At 42.3% G+C, this 17,111-nt stretch overlaps 1 protein-coding gene across 5 annotated transcripts in view; it reads left to right on the plus strand.

The window, feature by feature from the left end:
- Positions 1-356: 356 nt before the first annotated feature.
- Positions 357-17,111, plus strand: part of abcb11b (ATP-binding cassette, sub-family B (MDR/TAP), member 11b) — a 37,242-nt gene continuing 20,487 nt past the window's right edge. The window contains exons 1-17 of one of the 5 annotated variants that reach the window (XM_054743204.2): positions 357-541; positions 617-705; positions 853-871; positions 1,844-1,873; positions 1,948-1,999; positions 2,078-2,376; positions 2,532-2,619; positions 4,848-4,981; positions 5,063-5,234; positions 5,400-5,524; positions 5,603-5,777; positions 5,876-5,989; positions 6,093-6,203; positions 8,031-8,156; positions 13,465-13,668; positions 13,741-13,911; positions 14,051-14,252. In XM_054743204.2, coding sequence (XP_054599179.2) covers positions 627-705; positions 853-871; positions 1,844-1,873; positions 1,948-1,999; positions 2,078-2,376; positions 2,532-2,619; positions 4,848-4,981; positions 5,063-5,234; positions 5,400-5,524; positions 5,603-5,777; positions 5,876-5,989; positions 6,093-6,203; positions 8,031-8,156; positions 13,465-13,668; positions 13,741-13,911; positions 14,051-14,252 — 2,101 coding nt within the window. In that variant the 5' untranslated portion in view covers positions 357-541; positions 617-626. Of the gene's footprint in view, positions 542-616; positions 706-852; positions 872-1,843; positions 1,874-1,947; positions 2,000-2,077; positions 2,377-2,531; positions 2,620-4,847; positions 4,982-5,062; positions 5,235-5,399; positions 5,525-5,602; positions 5,778-5,875; positions 5,990-6,092; positions 6,204-8,030; positions 8,157-8,637; positions 9,458-13,464; positions 13,669-13,740; positions 13,912-14,050; positions 14,253-17,111 lie in introns of those variants that run through there. The other 4 variants (XM_054743203.2, XM_015952424.3, XM_054743205.2 and 1 more) reach the window with 4 other exon arrangements.

A 17,111-nucleotide genomic window follows, 5' to 3' on the forward strand; every position in this document is an offset into this window, starting at 1 on the left:
AATCATAAATTAGAGCTGGTTTTTAATTTACCTGGGATTTCTCCCTCCTGAGCACTTTCATTGTCTTCGTTATCATTGACGTTTGCCCTTCTGGATGCTGGATGAATAATAATTAGTCTTCTTGCAGATGTCTCCTTCTTGTTTAACAGACAGCTCTTAGATGCTTTGCATAATCAGGGCTTTGTGAAGTCTTGGGGTACACAAAGTCCTGTTTATTAGAATTGCACGACTCTAACTTAAAACTGTATTTTCTGTGAGCACATCAACCCTAGGGGCCTCTACCAGGAACATGTTTGCTTTGTGAGGTCACTTGCCTTTTCAGAAGCAAAAACCGATAGGACACTTACCTTCAAACAAAGCAAGCTGACCCTAAGGTCCAACTAAGCCCAAATAACAGCTCTACTGCCAACAGGCACCGTGTGTCTGTTTGTACCCGAGCTTTCACTACCACCTTCCCGGAGCTGCACAACCAAACACTGAAACGAGGATTTAAACCAAGTCCGATTCACGATCCGTTTTCATCTGAAATAGGAACCGATCGGTAAGCTCCTGCGTGAACAGATACACCCAGAAGAAGAGTTTTAGTTTTGGATATCAGACCTTTTTTTTTTCTTAGATGACCCAACATGCCAGTGGGGTCGGTGAGACTGCAAAGCATTAAAAAGGTGGGACAGGATAACAGCAGCTATGAGGTTTCAGATGAAGGTGAGTCACTATTTCCTAGTTAGAGCGGTTTGTTTAGCAAAAATCAGGTTAGTCATAAATAACCTGATGTTTCATTTAGTTACTAACTAGAAAATTATATAATAAACTTGAACTAGACTGGAATATATTTTTGTTGTTGTGTTACAGAACCAGCTGGCTCCTACATGTAAGTAAAACCCTGTATGGAGTTCTCTATATGCCAAAAGTTATTAATCATTAAGAAAAAACCTTTCTGTGTCTAGTAGTCTGTCTACTGAGAAATTGTCTTAAACATCTGACAATAGTTTTTAAAAAAGTAATTAAATAATTAAAAAATGATTTATAAACATTTATAAAAGCACAAGTATAAACACGTATGTTTGTCTGATAATTTCTGTGTTATTTGGTGATAAATCAATCTGATACAATTGGAAAGCCCGATTACTTTCTTTAATGGAACTCACACATGGAAAAAAACCCACTAATAATAAAATTATTTTTAAAAAGTACAATAATAAAAGTAATAAATTTTTAAATAAAAATATATTACTTTTTTATCTAATTATATATTTTTACATTCATCATAATAACAATGAGGCAATCACCACGTGTAAAACAGATCCTTTAGTAGAGGGCAGAATTAGATAAAGCAGGGTTTTAAGGGAAGTCCTGTTACATGTGCAGAGCACTGATAATAAATGGTGCCCATCTGGTGACATTGAGGAAAAAAAAAGTAACTTGTGGCCACGAGATACTTAATGCGTTAATAACTCGTTCCCACGCATTAAGTATCTTGTGGCCACGAGTTATTTTTTTCCTCAGTGTCACCAGACGGGCACCGTAGAAATCATTTAGTGCAGCTTGAGTTATGCGCTAACAGTGAATCAAGCTACATTTAGCATATTCAAATTTCCAACTACTTGCAGCTAAAACTTCAAAGCATGCTAAAAATAAGCCCGATGCTAACTGATTTATTTTCTGACCTTATATAAAAGTTTTTTTTTAAATTCTGGACCGACTTCAGCCAATCGAAACCACGATAGTAGTCTTTAACACAATCATAAAGGCTAAATGGCTAACATTTAAATGCTGCAACGTCCTCATCATGAGAGGCTTTAACGAACTCAGCTCAGACTGTTTTTGTTTATTTTTTACACAGGACCATGTCTAATTCAAAGGAGAAGGAAAAGTGAGTAACAAAAAGCATCACATGTTCTGAGTACTTCATCCCTTCAGCTGATATTAATACAATGTTGGTTTCAGAGTTCAGGGAGATCCAGAGCAACCGGCCATTAGGGTTGGCTTCTTTCAGCTGGTAAAAAACTGTTTCATTTTCTCTTCCCCAACTGTAAGTTTTGTCCGTTTATTACAACCATGCGTTTCTGGTGTTCAGTTCCGCTTTGCTACCGGTAAGGACATGCTAATGATGGCGGTGGGTAGCGTGTGCGCGGTGCTGCATGGCTCGGCTCAGCCCCTCATGCTGCTGGTTTTCGGCCTACTCACCGACACCTTCATCGATTACGACATCGAGCTCAACGAGCTCAGAGACGAGCGGAAGGAGTGTGTCAACAACACTGTCCAGTGGAAGTGGAACTACACAGGGGTTCAAGACCTGACTTTACCCCTGAATCTGTCAGCCATAAGCAATTCTACTTTAGAGATGCTTGTTCCGCTGGCCAACAGGTCATGTGGGTAAGTGGGTCATGAGAAAATCATGAGCTTGGCTTTTTTTCATCATCAAATTTAGTATAAAGTCATTTTTAAAGATTTATATGAGCTGCTGGGGATCTGTGTGACTTTCTAGGTCGCATGCATGTTTTATTAACTGCACACGTGCTGATTTTCAGGCTCCTTGACATTGAACATGAAATGACCCTGTTTGCCTTCTATTACGTTGGAATTGGAGTATCGGTATTCCTGCTCGGGTATTTTCAGGTTAGTCTCGAAATATCAAATTGCCTTTGTATAAACAGACTTGTCTCTCATGAGTCATATCCACTCAAAAACAAATCCAATCATTCCAGACCGTGTTTGATCCTACTGGCTTTTCAGTCTGTAAAAGGTGTTGGCGTGCAACAACAGAAATCCTTCCCTACTGCCTCTATACCCCGTCAACGTGCTTTTCCACAGAGGTGACTACAGCTGGTGAAATGACAGATCTGAGACCAGTGGGAGGCTTTTAATAACAATAATAATGATAATAGGTAGTTGTCCAAGGCTTTACAACAGAGGGTTTGTTAAAGACCATTGCTATCAATCAAAGAGCAGCAGCATTGAACTCACCAAGTAAAATGATAGATTTTGTAATTCATTCTTGGTTTGCACATTTCACTCAGCATATGGAGATGTTTAAAATCATATTTTCATAAAACTCGTGAGACTTGAAATGTGTTGAAATGATAAAATTAGGTCATGACGACTGTTCTAACGTGGAAACATCTCTACTATTATAACTCTCTGATTTGTTGAGTTAAAGAAGCCAAATCAACCTCTGAAGTTTTGCTTCTGTATTAAATGCATCCAATCCCTAAAATGAGAAATGATGGAGACAACAGCCAATCGGTTCTCATATAGGGTCTGTATCTTCCCCAAGGAGATAATAGCAAGTTAGGATCTCCAGGTAATACAACTGGAATGCACCATTAATACAGGGGGAAGCATCAAATCTGGAAACACTGGTCAAAGGTGTTGTGTCTACCACTAGGTGGCAGTATTGAACAAGAAAACGTAGGTAAGAGGAGAGAAGAAGATTGACGAGTTCAGATGGATGCCTGATCTTGCTGCATGTGATGCAAGTTCGAATTAAGCTTGGAAAATGTATTCTTGCCTCCTCTTACTACTTTGTAATATAACGGCCGACCATAACAACAGATGCATCTGTATTTTTTTTTCCTTTTTATTTATTTTTTGTTCTATACTAATTAATTTGGGGCTACTTGTTTTAGATTATGAACAAAGTTCTATAACTTTTCTTCCCTAGGTGAACAAGTCTGAAAATTCATTCACAAAAATGTGAAAAGTGACTTAATTAAAAGATAATTAGCATTTAGATGTTTTGCACTTTGAGGCACCCTGTTTCTTTCTACTGTGGTTAGAGAATGGTAACTAAACATCCTCCCAGAGGAACTCCTCCAACCACCCGAGAACTTTCTTTTCCACCATGTTGGAGAACCAGACCAGACCCTAATGTCAGAACCAAGTAGCCAAATGTTTTCATTTTATGGCCAAGAAACATCCCAGACATCAATCCCACTGAAAACCTGCAGTGAATCGTCAAGAAACAAAATCCCACAAAATTCAAACTTCAACCACTAATGATGAAGAATGACCAGAAGTTGATTGACAGCATAGTATTGTGAAGGACAGAAGACGGGAGTTTCCGGATTCTGAGGGCGTGGTGATTGGACGCCGGCTGGTCCTTGTTATGGGTAATGAGGCCGGAGAGAACAAAAAGGTGACAAATCTACCAAGGTGGTGTGTGTGGTCGACCTGTCATTGTGGCACCAGATCCTGGGGGGTGGGATCGTTCGCAGTCATTTAGGACTGCCGGCGATGAAGATAGTTGAGCAGGTGGGCCGTGTTCCAGCGATAGGAGGGAAGGCTTGACGCCTTCTTTAGGTAGCGAGGGCTGGGAGTAGTTGGGTGGCGAGACCACGCCGACATCTGCCGCCACAGACTCTGGCAGCCGGACCTAAGATGTGGATTTGCCCGCCGTCCTCGCAAGCTGCACCCTGGGGCGTTGGACGGTGTCGGAAGCTCAGACCCCGGGAAGGGGGTCGCATCAACCGGGACAGCTAAGTACCGCTGCTTGTGTTGATTTATGCTGATCAGCTGGCTTTTAGTGTGAAGGACTAGTGTTTTATTATTGCTTGTGGTTGTTTTATCATTGCCGGTGTAAATAAAGGCTCTTTTGGATACGTTTTTACCTACTGGTGCTGTTTTCGGGTTCTGGCTGGAGGGCAAGATATTCTGCCCATGCTCCCACTGAAACTTATATTACACTATGGTTAACTGTAGGGATCTTGGAAAAACCCTGCAAATACTGTCTTGTTTCAGCAATGCATTAAAGCTTTTGACACGTAGGAACACCTGACAGAAAAGGCATGAATAAGAAATGGCAACATGGTATCCTACCCGTGTAACCTCCACCCTACCACTGACAGATCTCCATGTGGGTGACCGCAGCAGCCAGGCAGATTCAACTCATCAGGAAAATGTACTTCAGCAAAGTGATGAGGATGGAGATTGGCTGGTTCGACTGCACCTCTGTAGGGGAGCTCAACACTCGCATGTCTGAGTGAGTGTGAACGCCGTGACTTGATACCAAGCTGATGCGCAGCTTGGCGGTGTTTTTAAAGCGGCTGTATCTGCTTTTCAGCGACATTAACAAGATCAACGATGCTATTGCAGACCAAGTTGCCATATTTGTGCAACGCTTCACTACTTTTGTGTGTGGCTTCAGCATTGGGTTTGTAAAAGGCTGGAAGTTAACGCTCGTCATCATCGCAGCCAGTCCTCTGATTGGTGTTGGAGCTGGCCTCATGGCTCTGGTAGGAGTCCGCTTCCTTCGACATAAGTTCAAATGAAGCTTGATTTTGAGAAGATGGCTTTGCATCTTCACTTTTGCGACTTGATGTATTTATGTTGAACTTGACCTGAACAATGGACGTTTTGGGGAATTTAAGGCATCAACTTTGCCTCTGTTTTAATGTTAGTTTGTCGCTAAGCTAACGGGGATGGAGCTGCAGGCCTATGCGAAGGCTGGGGCTGTGGCCGATGAGGTCCTTTCCTCCATTAGGACCGTTGCTGCCTTTGGGGGAGAAAGAAAAGAAGTGGAAAGGTAGGAAATGGTTAAAACTGAAGAGATTTTATGTTTTTTAGGGTGTAAGATGAGTTGAGCTCCCGTTCTTCTCTAAAGGTACGACAAGAACTTGATCTCGGCTCAGCGATGGGGCATCAGGAAGGGTATAATAATGGGTTTTTTTACCGGATACATGTGGCTGATCATCTTCCTGTGCTATGCATTGGCCTTCTGGTATGGCTCCACTCTTGTAATAGACACAGAGGAGTACACACCTGGAACACTACTGCAGGTATCACCTTTCACAGGAAATGACATGGAACCATGACCAACTGTTGCTTCTTTTCATCTTGAATTTCAACAACTTTGACCTCTTTGTTTGGATTTCAGGTGTTTTTTGGAGTTCTTGTAGCAGCCATGAACTTGGGACAGGCATCTCCGTGTCTGGAGGCGTTTGCAGCGGGCCGTGGAGCTGCTACCATAATATATGAGACTATTGACAGGGTAGGGATTAGATACTGGTGGTCCAATTGAACGTTGATGCACACTGATTGGAAGTATTTGCCTCCATTTCATGACTGCCACTTTTTGAATGTCTTACCGCCAGGAGCCGGAGATAGACTGTTTATCAGAGGCTGGATATAAACTCGACCACGTCAAAGGAGATATTGAGTTCCACAATGTGACCTTCTACTACCCATCAAGACCAGAAGTTAAAGTAATTGAGTGATTATATCCAGTGTTGGGAGTAACGCGGTACAAAAGTAATTAATTACTGTAATGCATTGCTTTTTGCTGTAATGTGGTAATGTAAGGCATTACAGGGAAAGATAATGGTAATATTTACTCGGTACAATTGTCAGTAACGCGGTAATTACAATGCATTTATAAACCCAGAATCAAGCTGCGTTTCTTAAAAATTCAAATTGCGGGAAACCCGAAAAAAGTTCCAGTATCTGCATATATGACGTAATTTATGGGCTCAGCTTTGCAGGCAGAGAGGACGCAGTGGTAACGGCTCAAATACTCCAGCTGCATCTCCACTAAAACAAAATAATTCACCTGCAATCGTTCATATCAGCGCATGTTCTCTGGTATTCTGTACTTTTCTGACGTGCTTTGCCTCAGCTGAGTTAATCTGGGCTCCGGTGATTTCAACTCATTGCTGCTGGAGCGCCGCACATGTGAAGATCCCTTTGGCTGATTAGTTAGAAAGTAGGAAATCTAGGAAACGGGTTTTCTGGAAGACGGAGAAAACATGCAGCATGCAGGACGGTTAGAGAGAGAAAGGGCCGGAAATTATTCAAATAAAATCAAGAAAACAAAACAAAGTGCTTGAAAAGAAAAAAATGTAGGTAGATTTATCCCCAATACTTGAAAAGCAATAATATATAAGCATTTAATATTTATACGTGTGATAGAATCAGATCACCCCAGAAGTCAGTCCCACATCCAGGGCCGTATCAAGGCATTTGGGGACCAAGGCAAATAGGCTTGGAGCCCCCACCACCTCACTCGCCGCTCAGTTAATCTAAGATGGCAGCGTGCTGAGAGTACAGATTGTTGTTTCATTTAATTCATAAACAATCCTTCTAAAGAACAGTTTTTAACAGCATCCTAGCTCAGACACCACATCACCTTCCACCGGATGTGTCATGAGCTCACCAGGCATCAGATTACCAAACTCATACTGAAGTTGTTTTGTTGAAAGTAACTTAGAGTAATGCAAAAGTAGTGTAATGCCTTACATTTTAAAATCAGTAATATTGTAATGTAATGAATTACTTTAAAATGAGGGTAACAAGTAATAAATAATGCATTACAGTTTTGAAATAACTTGCCCAACACTGATTATATCCTTAAACATTTCTTGGATTAACAAAAAAACAAATTTTTTATTTTTTATTCGGAAAACAATTCATTTTGTTCTTAACTACTAAACCTGCTGTGGTCTCCTTGTTCTGCAATGTTTAAACTTTGATCTATTTCCACATCAAGGAGGGTTTCATATTCAACAAAAGTGTTTACAATTTCAATGTATTTTCTTTATTAACATTCTTTATTATCCTATAAATAAAATATTCCCAACGTAATACCACCTCAGTGGGGTTAAAATCAGGCCAAGTGGTATAAAAAATTTTTTTTGCATTTTTTTGCATGATTTTATGCAGATGGAGATGCAAAATGAATCTAAGAATGCAATAATTAACGTAACTTGACCCATGATCATGAATAAAATATAATTTACACAGTGATCATTTCAATTTGAATAATTTTCCCCATCCTAAAAACAAGAAATATTTGTTGTTTGTGTTTGTTGTGTTTAAAACACGATTCTTTGTGGATGCAATGCTGAAACAAACAAACCGAAAACCTTATTCCTACATGGCTAGTACCCAGTTTTACACATATGCTAGTAACAAAATTTAACTATTTTCCTCAGTATGTAAAAATATTTAGTTGTTTCTCGTAGAAAATGATACATTTTCGGTCATGTTTTTTAAAGCTTATGTTATGGTATAACCTCTGACCTTTCTGTATTCAGATCCTGGACCAGCTCAGTGTTGCGGTGAAGTCGGGAGAAACCACAGCCTTTGTGGGTCCAAGCGGAGCAGGGAAGAGTACTGCCATACAGCTGATCCAACGCTTCTATGATCCTAAGGAGGGCATGGTAGGTGTTAAACCCCCAAAAGGTCAGGCTCATAACAGACTGGGTTCTTTTAAGTTTTTCTTAGCTTCCTCCTTCCATTTCAGCCCTCAAAAATAACCTTTCCTCGAGGATGATAGAGGCACTTGGTAACCTGTTTCATTATTCAGTTAATGGCTGCTAACAGCCTCATTTTTCATTTTTATTGAGATTAGAGAGCCTCACATACTTTACTTTCTAATTCTGATTCCTCCTCCTCCTCACTCAGCATGGCCCTATTGAACACCCTCTCTGTTAACAATAAGACCTTCCTGCTCAGTGATCTAATTCTGTCTAAAAACCTGGATTTTCAGTTTCTGACTGAAGTTTGGCAGCAAACATCTGATTATTCTGGTCTGATTGAACTTTGCCTGAGTGGTTATTCTTTTCTTAGCCAGCCCCGGGGTTCTGGTCGTGGGGGAGGCCTAGCTGTTGTTTTCAGAGACCATTGTAACGTGAGGAAATATGGGTTTTCTGTCACAATGGTGGTGTTGGACGCAGCTGGGTCATAGCTGGGTCGCTGAGAACTTTCACCCACAGATTAAGACCTGAACGCCAGCGAGTCTGGGAGGAAACCATAACATCTGCCACCTGCAGTCTACCAGAAGATGTGTTTACATGAGTTGTACCCAGACTAAGTCAAAACATAAAGTTTAAACTTCTTTTCCTTGATTTTAATGTTAAAATAACCATTATCATTTTGCTCATTATAAATGTGTTTAATCAAATGAATGACTATTATGCTTTGGGGTAATTATAATGGATTAATGAATCCACACTTAAGTAGATAATGTTGAATGTGTGGTACTGACCTTCACACTCAAGCACACAAACATTCACACACACCCACACACATCTGCCCACAGTAAACTCCAGACACATTTGATGACGCACATGTTTTGCTTTGAGAAGAGAAAGGTTTTTGGTAAGTTTTCAGTCTTATGATTCAGTTCGTGTTGGACAACGAGAGAGTGTGGACCTGAAAACCGAAAGGGGGGCAGAGCCGGCTGGCTCGTTTCTCACCCCCCCCCCCCTTCACGCTGTTTCTGCCAAGCCAGGCAGAATAGCTGAATCGCAACTTCTAACGCAGACTCATTACCGAGTCTTTTGATTTCTGAGTGAATTAACTTAAGAAAGCGCGTCGACAAAACGCTTTACCATCAACGTGTACCGAGGGCAACTCTGGACCGGTTTGCAGCGCATCTTTGTCTTCTTTGCCAGCCAAGGTGCCCTGGATGAAACATCCTAAGGTGACGTCCTGGGTCCAACAGAGGGTCCAATTTTCGGTGAGGCAAAACACGACAGATAGCGTTTTGATGCATCTTTTCCACTAAACCTAAGTTTATTCAAACCATCACTTTTCACTCAGACACCTGTTTCTTCCTGAAGCAAAATCAGATGCACACACGAATCCATCTCACCTCAGATCACTCCCACAACATTCTCAATCTTCATAAATTCACCAGAAGGTCTATTTGAGCAAGAACAGCATATAAACTGTTAAAAGATTGTCCCACAAAGTTGCCAATGTGATTGTTATTTCCTGTTTGTCAATTTTCAAAATCATTAGTTTAATTTGAAGAATTAAAACTTTTAATCCTTCAAACTGGTTTCCTCATTGAACTGAAACACAGACACTCAGATATTATCGGCAGTTTATGGATGAAAACAACCTTTGAGTCTTCTGAACAATATAAAATTTGGTTATTGATTTATTAAAATTAATATTCCAAATTAATACGTAGCATGGTTTCTCTTTCATAAAAGAGCATAAATCCATTACGCTACACCATCTTCCATGTAGCACTGCCTCTCCATTCTGGACAACATCTGTCCAGTCAGAACCAGATCAGTTCCTGCAGTGAACCCTACTCCCTGGTTTACTGACAGCCTTCGCAGCCTGAAGCGCCAATGCAGAAAAAATTGAGCATTTGTGGAAGAAAACCCATCTCCACGTCCATCTGCTGCACCTAAAGGATCTTCTGACATCCTTTAACTCTGCAGTCAGAGATACAAGGGTTTCCTATTTCTCCAACCTGGTGTCCCAGAGCAAAGGGAACCCCAAGGTGCTGTTTAACACCATCAGCAGCATCGTCTCTCCTGCCTCTCCTACAGCCTCCATCCACTCTGTTACAGACTGTGAGAACTTTCTGTCTTTCTTTGTGGACAAAGTCAATAAGGTTAGATCTAGCATCTCTCCTTCAGCCTTATCTCTGCCTCTCCCGACTCCAACCAGGCCCATCCTCCTAGAAAGCTTTGCTCCTGTTTCTTTGCCTGAGTTAACCAAACTAGTTAACTCTATGAAGACCTCTGCATGCCCCCTCCACATCTTACCCTCATCTTTGTTTAAAAGTGCTTTTCTGTCCATCGGTCCCAGCGTGCTCTCTATAATTAATGCTTCTCTGGTTTCTGGTCAGGTCCCTGCTTACATTAAGAACGCTGTAATCCGCCCGCTTCTTACCAAACCGAGTCTTCAGACCCATCTCTAAACTTCCGTTCATCTCCAAGATCTTGGAAAAGGTTGTGGCTAAACAACTCACAGCTGCTCTTGATGAACATAACATCTATGATAGCTTCCAGTCAGGTTTTCGTAGAGCTCATTCTACTGAAACAGCTCTTCTTAGGGTCTCTAATGGGGGTTGAATGAACTAGTCGACTAGTCGACTTCACTGCTCTGTAGTGACTTTTTATGCCTTTCATTGACTAGTCGCTGTCACGTGATGGTGAGCGACAAGATGCAGTCCTCGGAAAAGACAGCAGGTGACGAGCCCCTGCACATCGGGAGGCAACGAGCTGTGCCAGAGCGTCGGTACTGACACCCGCCGTAAAACGGACATTTAACCAAATTGTGACGTTTACCCTCTTGCAATTTAACCTTCCCTTCACCCCCATCCTAACCTTAACCAGCTTGCGCATGCAAAGCTCTGATTGTTGACGCACTCCAGACATCTGCGTCCTGAGCACGGCCACAGTAACATCAAATTAGTTGTCGCCACCTCAAAAATAAATTTAACACGCGATCGTTCATGTCGGCTCATTTCCTTTTATGTTTTCTGTCTTTTATTTGTGCCTGATGCGTTTCGCTGCTGTGGAGCGGAGCGCATCACCTGTTTTGTCCTCCAATAACTTCACATCACTGATGCGGCCGGCGAGCACTCCGCTGTTTTTGCGGTCGGTAGATCTTTTAGAACTGCAGTTCAAAGGTAACTCATAAGGTGAATATATATGAACCCAGGTAGCAGTTTTTCTATAGGAATGAGAGGAGATGCAGGAAGATAATAAACAGACAGGACAGAAAAATAGTCAAATAAAAACAAGTTAGTTTTTGTACCTGGTGGTTGCAACAAACAGACACCACTGAAGGTAATCAGAAGTGAGGAACAGAAAATGAAGTAATTATTTTAATGTTTAGAGCAGCAGGAACTCCGAGAGGCTGCAGACGCATCAGTGAGTTTGCGGCCGCTGCGCAGGGGGAGGGGGGGAGAGGGCTGAAGCAGAAACTACCGTTGTTAAAAGAAATGTGTTTAACTTTGAAAATGTGGGCGCAATTGTAATTGTCAAAAACTCCAGCGACCCCCCCCCCCCCCCCCCGCGTGCCGCTTCAGGTGTATGACATCATCAACAACTAGTCAAAGTCGACTCGCATATCATTAAAAAATTAAGTCGTGCAGCCCCTAGTCTTTAATGACCTTCTGACTCACAGTGATGCAGGGGACTGTTCTGTTCTGGTCCTGATGGACCTGACTGCAGCCTTTGACACTGTTGACCATCACCTGCTACTGGAGAGGCTGAGAGACTGGGTAGGCCTATCAGGATCTGCTCTGGAGTGGTTCTCCTCTTATCTCTCTGAGCGCTCCTTTTCTGTGGCTGCCTCCAAGTTTAGGTCCTCTACCACCTCTCTTACCCATGGTGTCCCACAAGGTTCTGTGCTGGGGCCTCTGCTCTTCCTCCTCTATCTGCTTCCTCTTCAGCACATCCTGACCTCCTTCAAAGGAATCTCCTACCATCTTTATGCAGATGATATCCAACTGTACATCTCCTTAAAGCCCCATGAGATGTCTAAGCTGCAGCCGTTACACACCTGCTTAGACTCTATCAAAACCTGGATGGCTGGGAGCTTTCTTCAGCTGAATGAAGATAGGACTGAGATCCTCATCTGTGCCTCAGACAAGCTGGTTCCCAAAGTCAGAGACTCTCTTGGTCAGCTTGCTTCCCACACTAAACCTTCCGTCAGGAATCTTGGCGTGACCTTTGACCCAGCTCTCACCCTGGATTCTCATGTCAGTTCTCTTGTTCGCTCTTCCATCTCAGGAACATTGCTAAGCTGAGTCCCATTCTGTCCCGCTCTGAACTTGAGACAGTTCTCCACACCTTCATCTCCTCACGCTTAGACTACTGTAACTCTCTTTTCACGTGTCTGAGCAGAACCTCCCTGAACCGTCTACAGGTGGTTCAGAATGCCTGTGCTCGGCTTCTAACCAAGTCCTCCAAACACACCCACATCACCCCGCTTCTCCTCCAGCTTCACTGGCTGCCAGTCAACTTCAGGGTTCATTTCAAGATCCTGGTTCTGGTCTACAGGGCCTTACATGGACAAGCACCATCTTACATTGGTGATCTTCTTAGTCCCTACACCCCCAGCAGGTCCCTGAGGTCCAGTGATCAAAGCCTACTGGTTGTGCAGCACCAGGCTAAAGACCAAAGGTGACAGATCATTTGCTGCTGTGGCCCCCAGACTCTGGAACTCTCTCCCCCTGAGCCTGAGATCAGTGGACTCAGTGGTCTCCTTCAAAAAGCAGCTGAAGACTCACTTGTTCAAGCTGGCTTTTGTATGACCTTCTTCACCACTCTCTCTTTATTCTGCTCTCCCCACCTATTCCACCTTCCTCAGGATCCACTAATTTCCCTATTTCCAATTATCTCTCTCTTTCTTAACATTTTTTGTAATCACAATTGTCTATTTTTGCACATTTTAAATATATTTTAAACATTTTCTAAATGCTTTTATATTTTTACATTTTTTTTGTGAAGCGCCTCGTGATTTTTATCTTGAGAGGCGCTATGGAAATGATACTTTCTTCTTCTTCTTCTTCTTCTTCTTCTTCTTCTTCTCAACCTCTTGGAAAAGACATAACTCCTTATAGCTCCCTTAAGGTTATCCCTATGAAAGCAAACCCCTTTACTTGGAACTACTTTTGTTTAAAGGGAAACAGTCCAATCTTATAGTAGCACATTGGTTTAAGAGCACCATCCAGGTATAGGAACACCATTTTCTTTATGCCTGTTATTTAAGGTGACGATTGACGGTCATGACATCAGAGGCCTGAACATCCAATGGCTACGTTCTCTGATTGGCATAGTGGAGCAGGAGCCGGTGCTGTTTGCTACCACCATTGCGGAGAACATTCGCTATGGTCGCCCCGGCGTCTCCATGGAGGACATCACCACTGCTGCGAAGGAGGCAAATGCGTACAACTTCATCATGGATCTTCCACAGGTAGACAGTCAAATAGTGACAAGTGTATTACGAAATACCATAGAGTAATGTTTTGTATTTTATATCCATTAGAAATTCAACACATTGGTGGGGGAAGGTGGGGGTCAGATGAGTGGCGGGCAAAAGCAGCGAATTGCCATCGCTCGTGCACTGGTCCGAAATCCTCGAATCTTACTGCTGGACATGGCAACCTCTGCTCTTGACAACGAAAGTGAGGCTATTGTTCAAGAAGCTTTGGATAAAGTATGTCAGCCGTGTTTATGTTAATAATTATCATTGGGTTTAAGACATTCATAAACGTTAAAATCTCAAGGGAAGATTGTGTTATTCATATCTAATAGCAACGGGACCAAAGATTATAGCCAGTGGTCTTTCCCTGCAGGTACGCGTGGGACGCACCACCATCTCTATTGCTCACCGGCTGTCCACCATAAAAAACGCTGATGTAATTGTTGGCTTTGAGCATGGCCGAGCTGTGGAGAGAGGCAAACATAATGAACTGTTGGACAGGAAGGGAGTGTATTTCACTCTAGTCACCCTACAAAGTCAAGGAGACAAGGCTCTTAATGAGAAGGCCCGGCAGAGTGAGTATCAAATCTTAATGGATCTTTACCAAACCATTACTGTTACTGACTTGTCAGAAATGATCACCCTAAAATCGAATAGATTCAACCCTTACCTCAAAAGCATCCATGGCCCTTTCGAGGCACAAATTCCAGTAGACCTCTGAAGATAGATAGTGGCGCTAAGGTGTCAATGTTAAACCATTTGTTGCTTGTTCCTTACAGGGTTGCAAGGAACTGTTGCCTATCTCTAGTGGTCATTTGGTGATGGGGGAGGTCACTATAAACAGGTTGCCATTTGACAGATCCACTTAAAAAAGCTAACTATTCACGTTCAAACTCAAACCCAGGGCCAATTTATGGCAGGCAATCAACCCATCATACATATTTTCGTACCCAGAGACAACCCAGACATAGAACTAGAGTAAAGCCTAGATTTTCCTGCTCTGTCAGCAGGTTTGTACTCACACACACATATATTGACAGAGACTTTCTCTTTTATACTTCTCCGTTGGTGTGCCAAGCAATTCTCCGCCAGGACAGCAGGAGGAGTAGACCTTTCTTGGCACGTCAGACTACCATACCATACCATACCATACCATACCATACCATACCATACCATACCATACCATACCATACCAAGTGTATTTACAAAGCACATTTAAAAACAGCATGACAGCTGACCAAATTGCTGTATGGTAGTAATAAAAGGAAAACCCCAAGATAAAAACAAGATAAAGATCATAAAAGAGATAAAAGGGATAACTTAAAAATTTAAAAGAAACATACTAGAGTAAAAACAAAAGTCACAATAAAACATAATGCTAAAAGGTTAGCACATTTCAAGAGGGAAGATTCTAAAACAATAAAAGCTTGGTCATTGATCAAAAGCTAAATTATAGAAGTAGACCTTCAGTACAGTCTTGAATCGACCCAGTTCTGGGGCCTGTCGAACACTAAGGGGGAGAGCATTCCAAAGTTTAGGAGCAGCGAACGCAAAGGCCCGCTCCCCACGAGATTTGTACTTCATTTTTTGGATGCACAAAAGCAAGTGATCTGCTGATCTCAGGGCTCTGGGTGGAACATAAGGCTTGAGCAGTTCTGACAGATAAGCAGGGGCTTGACCATTCAGGATGTTGTAAACAAAAGTTAAGACCTTAAACTGGATACAACATTTAACTGGCAGCCAGTGCAAGCGTGCAAGGACCATTGCTTCTATTGCTGTGACGTCTCTGGTCGTAAATCTTCCACACCAGCTTTTCTAAATACTTGAAATTTAGAACTGGGGCATACTGATAGATACAAGAGCAGCTACCATACAAAAGACTGGGTCTATGGTATTTTTAGGAGAACGTTGTCTACAACACCACACTGTTCTGTTGGTTTATCTTCGGCTGAGAGAACACCTGAACAGTTGTAACAGCGTTTCTCAGCAGCCAAACAGAGATTTCCATGAGTCCACTATGGTTTTGGCCTTGGACAGAGGTCTTTTTTCATCATTTTTTCATTTACAATAGCTCCAACAAATTAGACCAGCCTTCTTTCCCATGCTCACCCTTATCAAAGAATAGGGTTTATGACTTGCACTAGACTTGGTAGTTTCTGAACATTGAAGACAATATTTTTGCTGATGAGGCAGCTATCAGTGCATGTTCCATTAGACAGGGAGGCTTTCTGGCTAAGCCCCGGCACATAAGCCATACAAAAAATTAATTAATGTTGGATATGTCAGTGTTTTACTCATTCAATACCTCAGTTATTTCAAGCTGCTCCAAACACAATGCAACAGCTTGACCACATCCTTTTTAATTCTAAAGCAGCTGCGTTGAAGTACTTCCTCTCCAGGACTCACAGCATGAGCGGCATGCCCCGAGCCGACTTGAGCAGAGCTGTAAATGAGAGCAATGAGCCAACTTTCTGACCAATTCACTATGGTAACATTCCAAAATGCATAAGAACACTGCCACACATAATCCTATTTCACAGTTACTGACTTCGAGGAGGAAACCGGTAACCTCGTTGTCTTCAGTGAGACATGACATAACGGACTGGAAGGCAGATGAACTGGTAGAGAGGGAAATTATGTTTGCAAATAAAACAAATTTCCGTAAACCTTTAAAACCCAATGTCTGATGTAGTCATTAAACATTCCAAAGCTTACCATTGATTTGATAATAAGTATACAGTACATAGTTTTGTATACAGTACATAGTTTTTACAAAACTATGTTCTGTATACATAGTGGAGGCAGGGTCCCCCAACCCCAGCTCCTACCCCATACCCATTTCAAAACTGATTAATAGCAAACTTTATAAAGACACATAGCGTTATAACACTTATGCAGAGTCTTGATTGTATTGTATCGGGTGTGGTAATGGTATAGTATAAATATAATCTTTGTAACCTCAGCACAAACTAATTTGTGGGGACCATTTTGGGGAGTCACAGACCCCAGGTTGGGAAGCACTGACTCAGGTCGTCTACCAGAGGTCAGATTTAAAGACAGTAGCAGCTTTAAATATGGGCAACGTGGGTGGTTGCCCAAAGCGGCATCACAAGGGGTGAGTGGTTGGGAGGTGGGAGGTGGTGGTTGGGGTGGCAAAATGGGCACCCCCCCCCCCCCCCCCCCAAAAAAAAACAACAACAACAGACAAACAAAAAAAACTTTTTCTGTAGCTTTTATTTCGGGAGTGCAGTGCTCCAATGTCAGTGTATACGTCTTCTGGTAATCACAGGCATCTATCAGTTCTCTATCCCCCATTTGTGGGTCAGGGAGCAGCAAGGTTTGTTCTGCTGGGTGCTGCAGAGGGAGGAGGGCAGGTCTGCTGAAGCATCTGGAAGTGAAAGAGCATCTAACAGCTTGCAAAAATAAAACAACAA

This window comes from Nothobranchius furzeri, chromosome 14, assembly GCF_043380555.1.
Source record: "Nothobranchius furzeri strain GRZ-AD chromosome 14, NfurGRZ-RIMD1, whole genome shotgun sequence".
Lineage (NCBI taxonomy): Eukaryota > Metazoa > Chordata > Actinopteri > Cyprinodontiformes > Nothobranchiidae > Nothobranchius > Nothobranchius furzeri.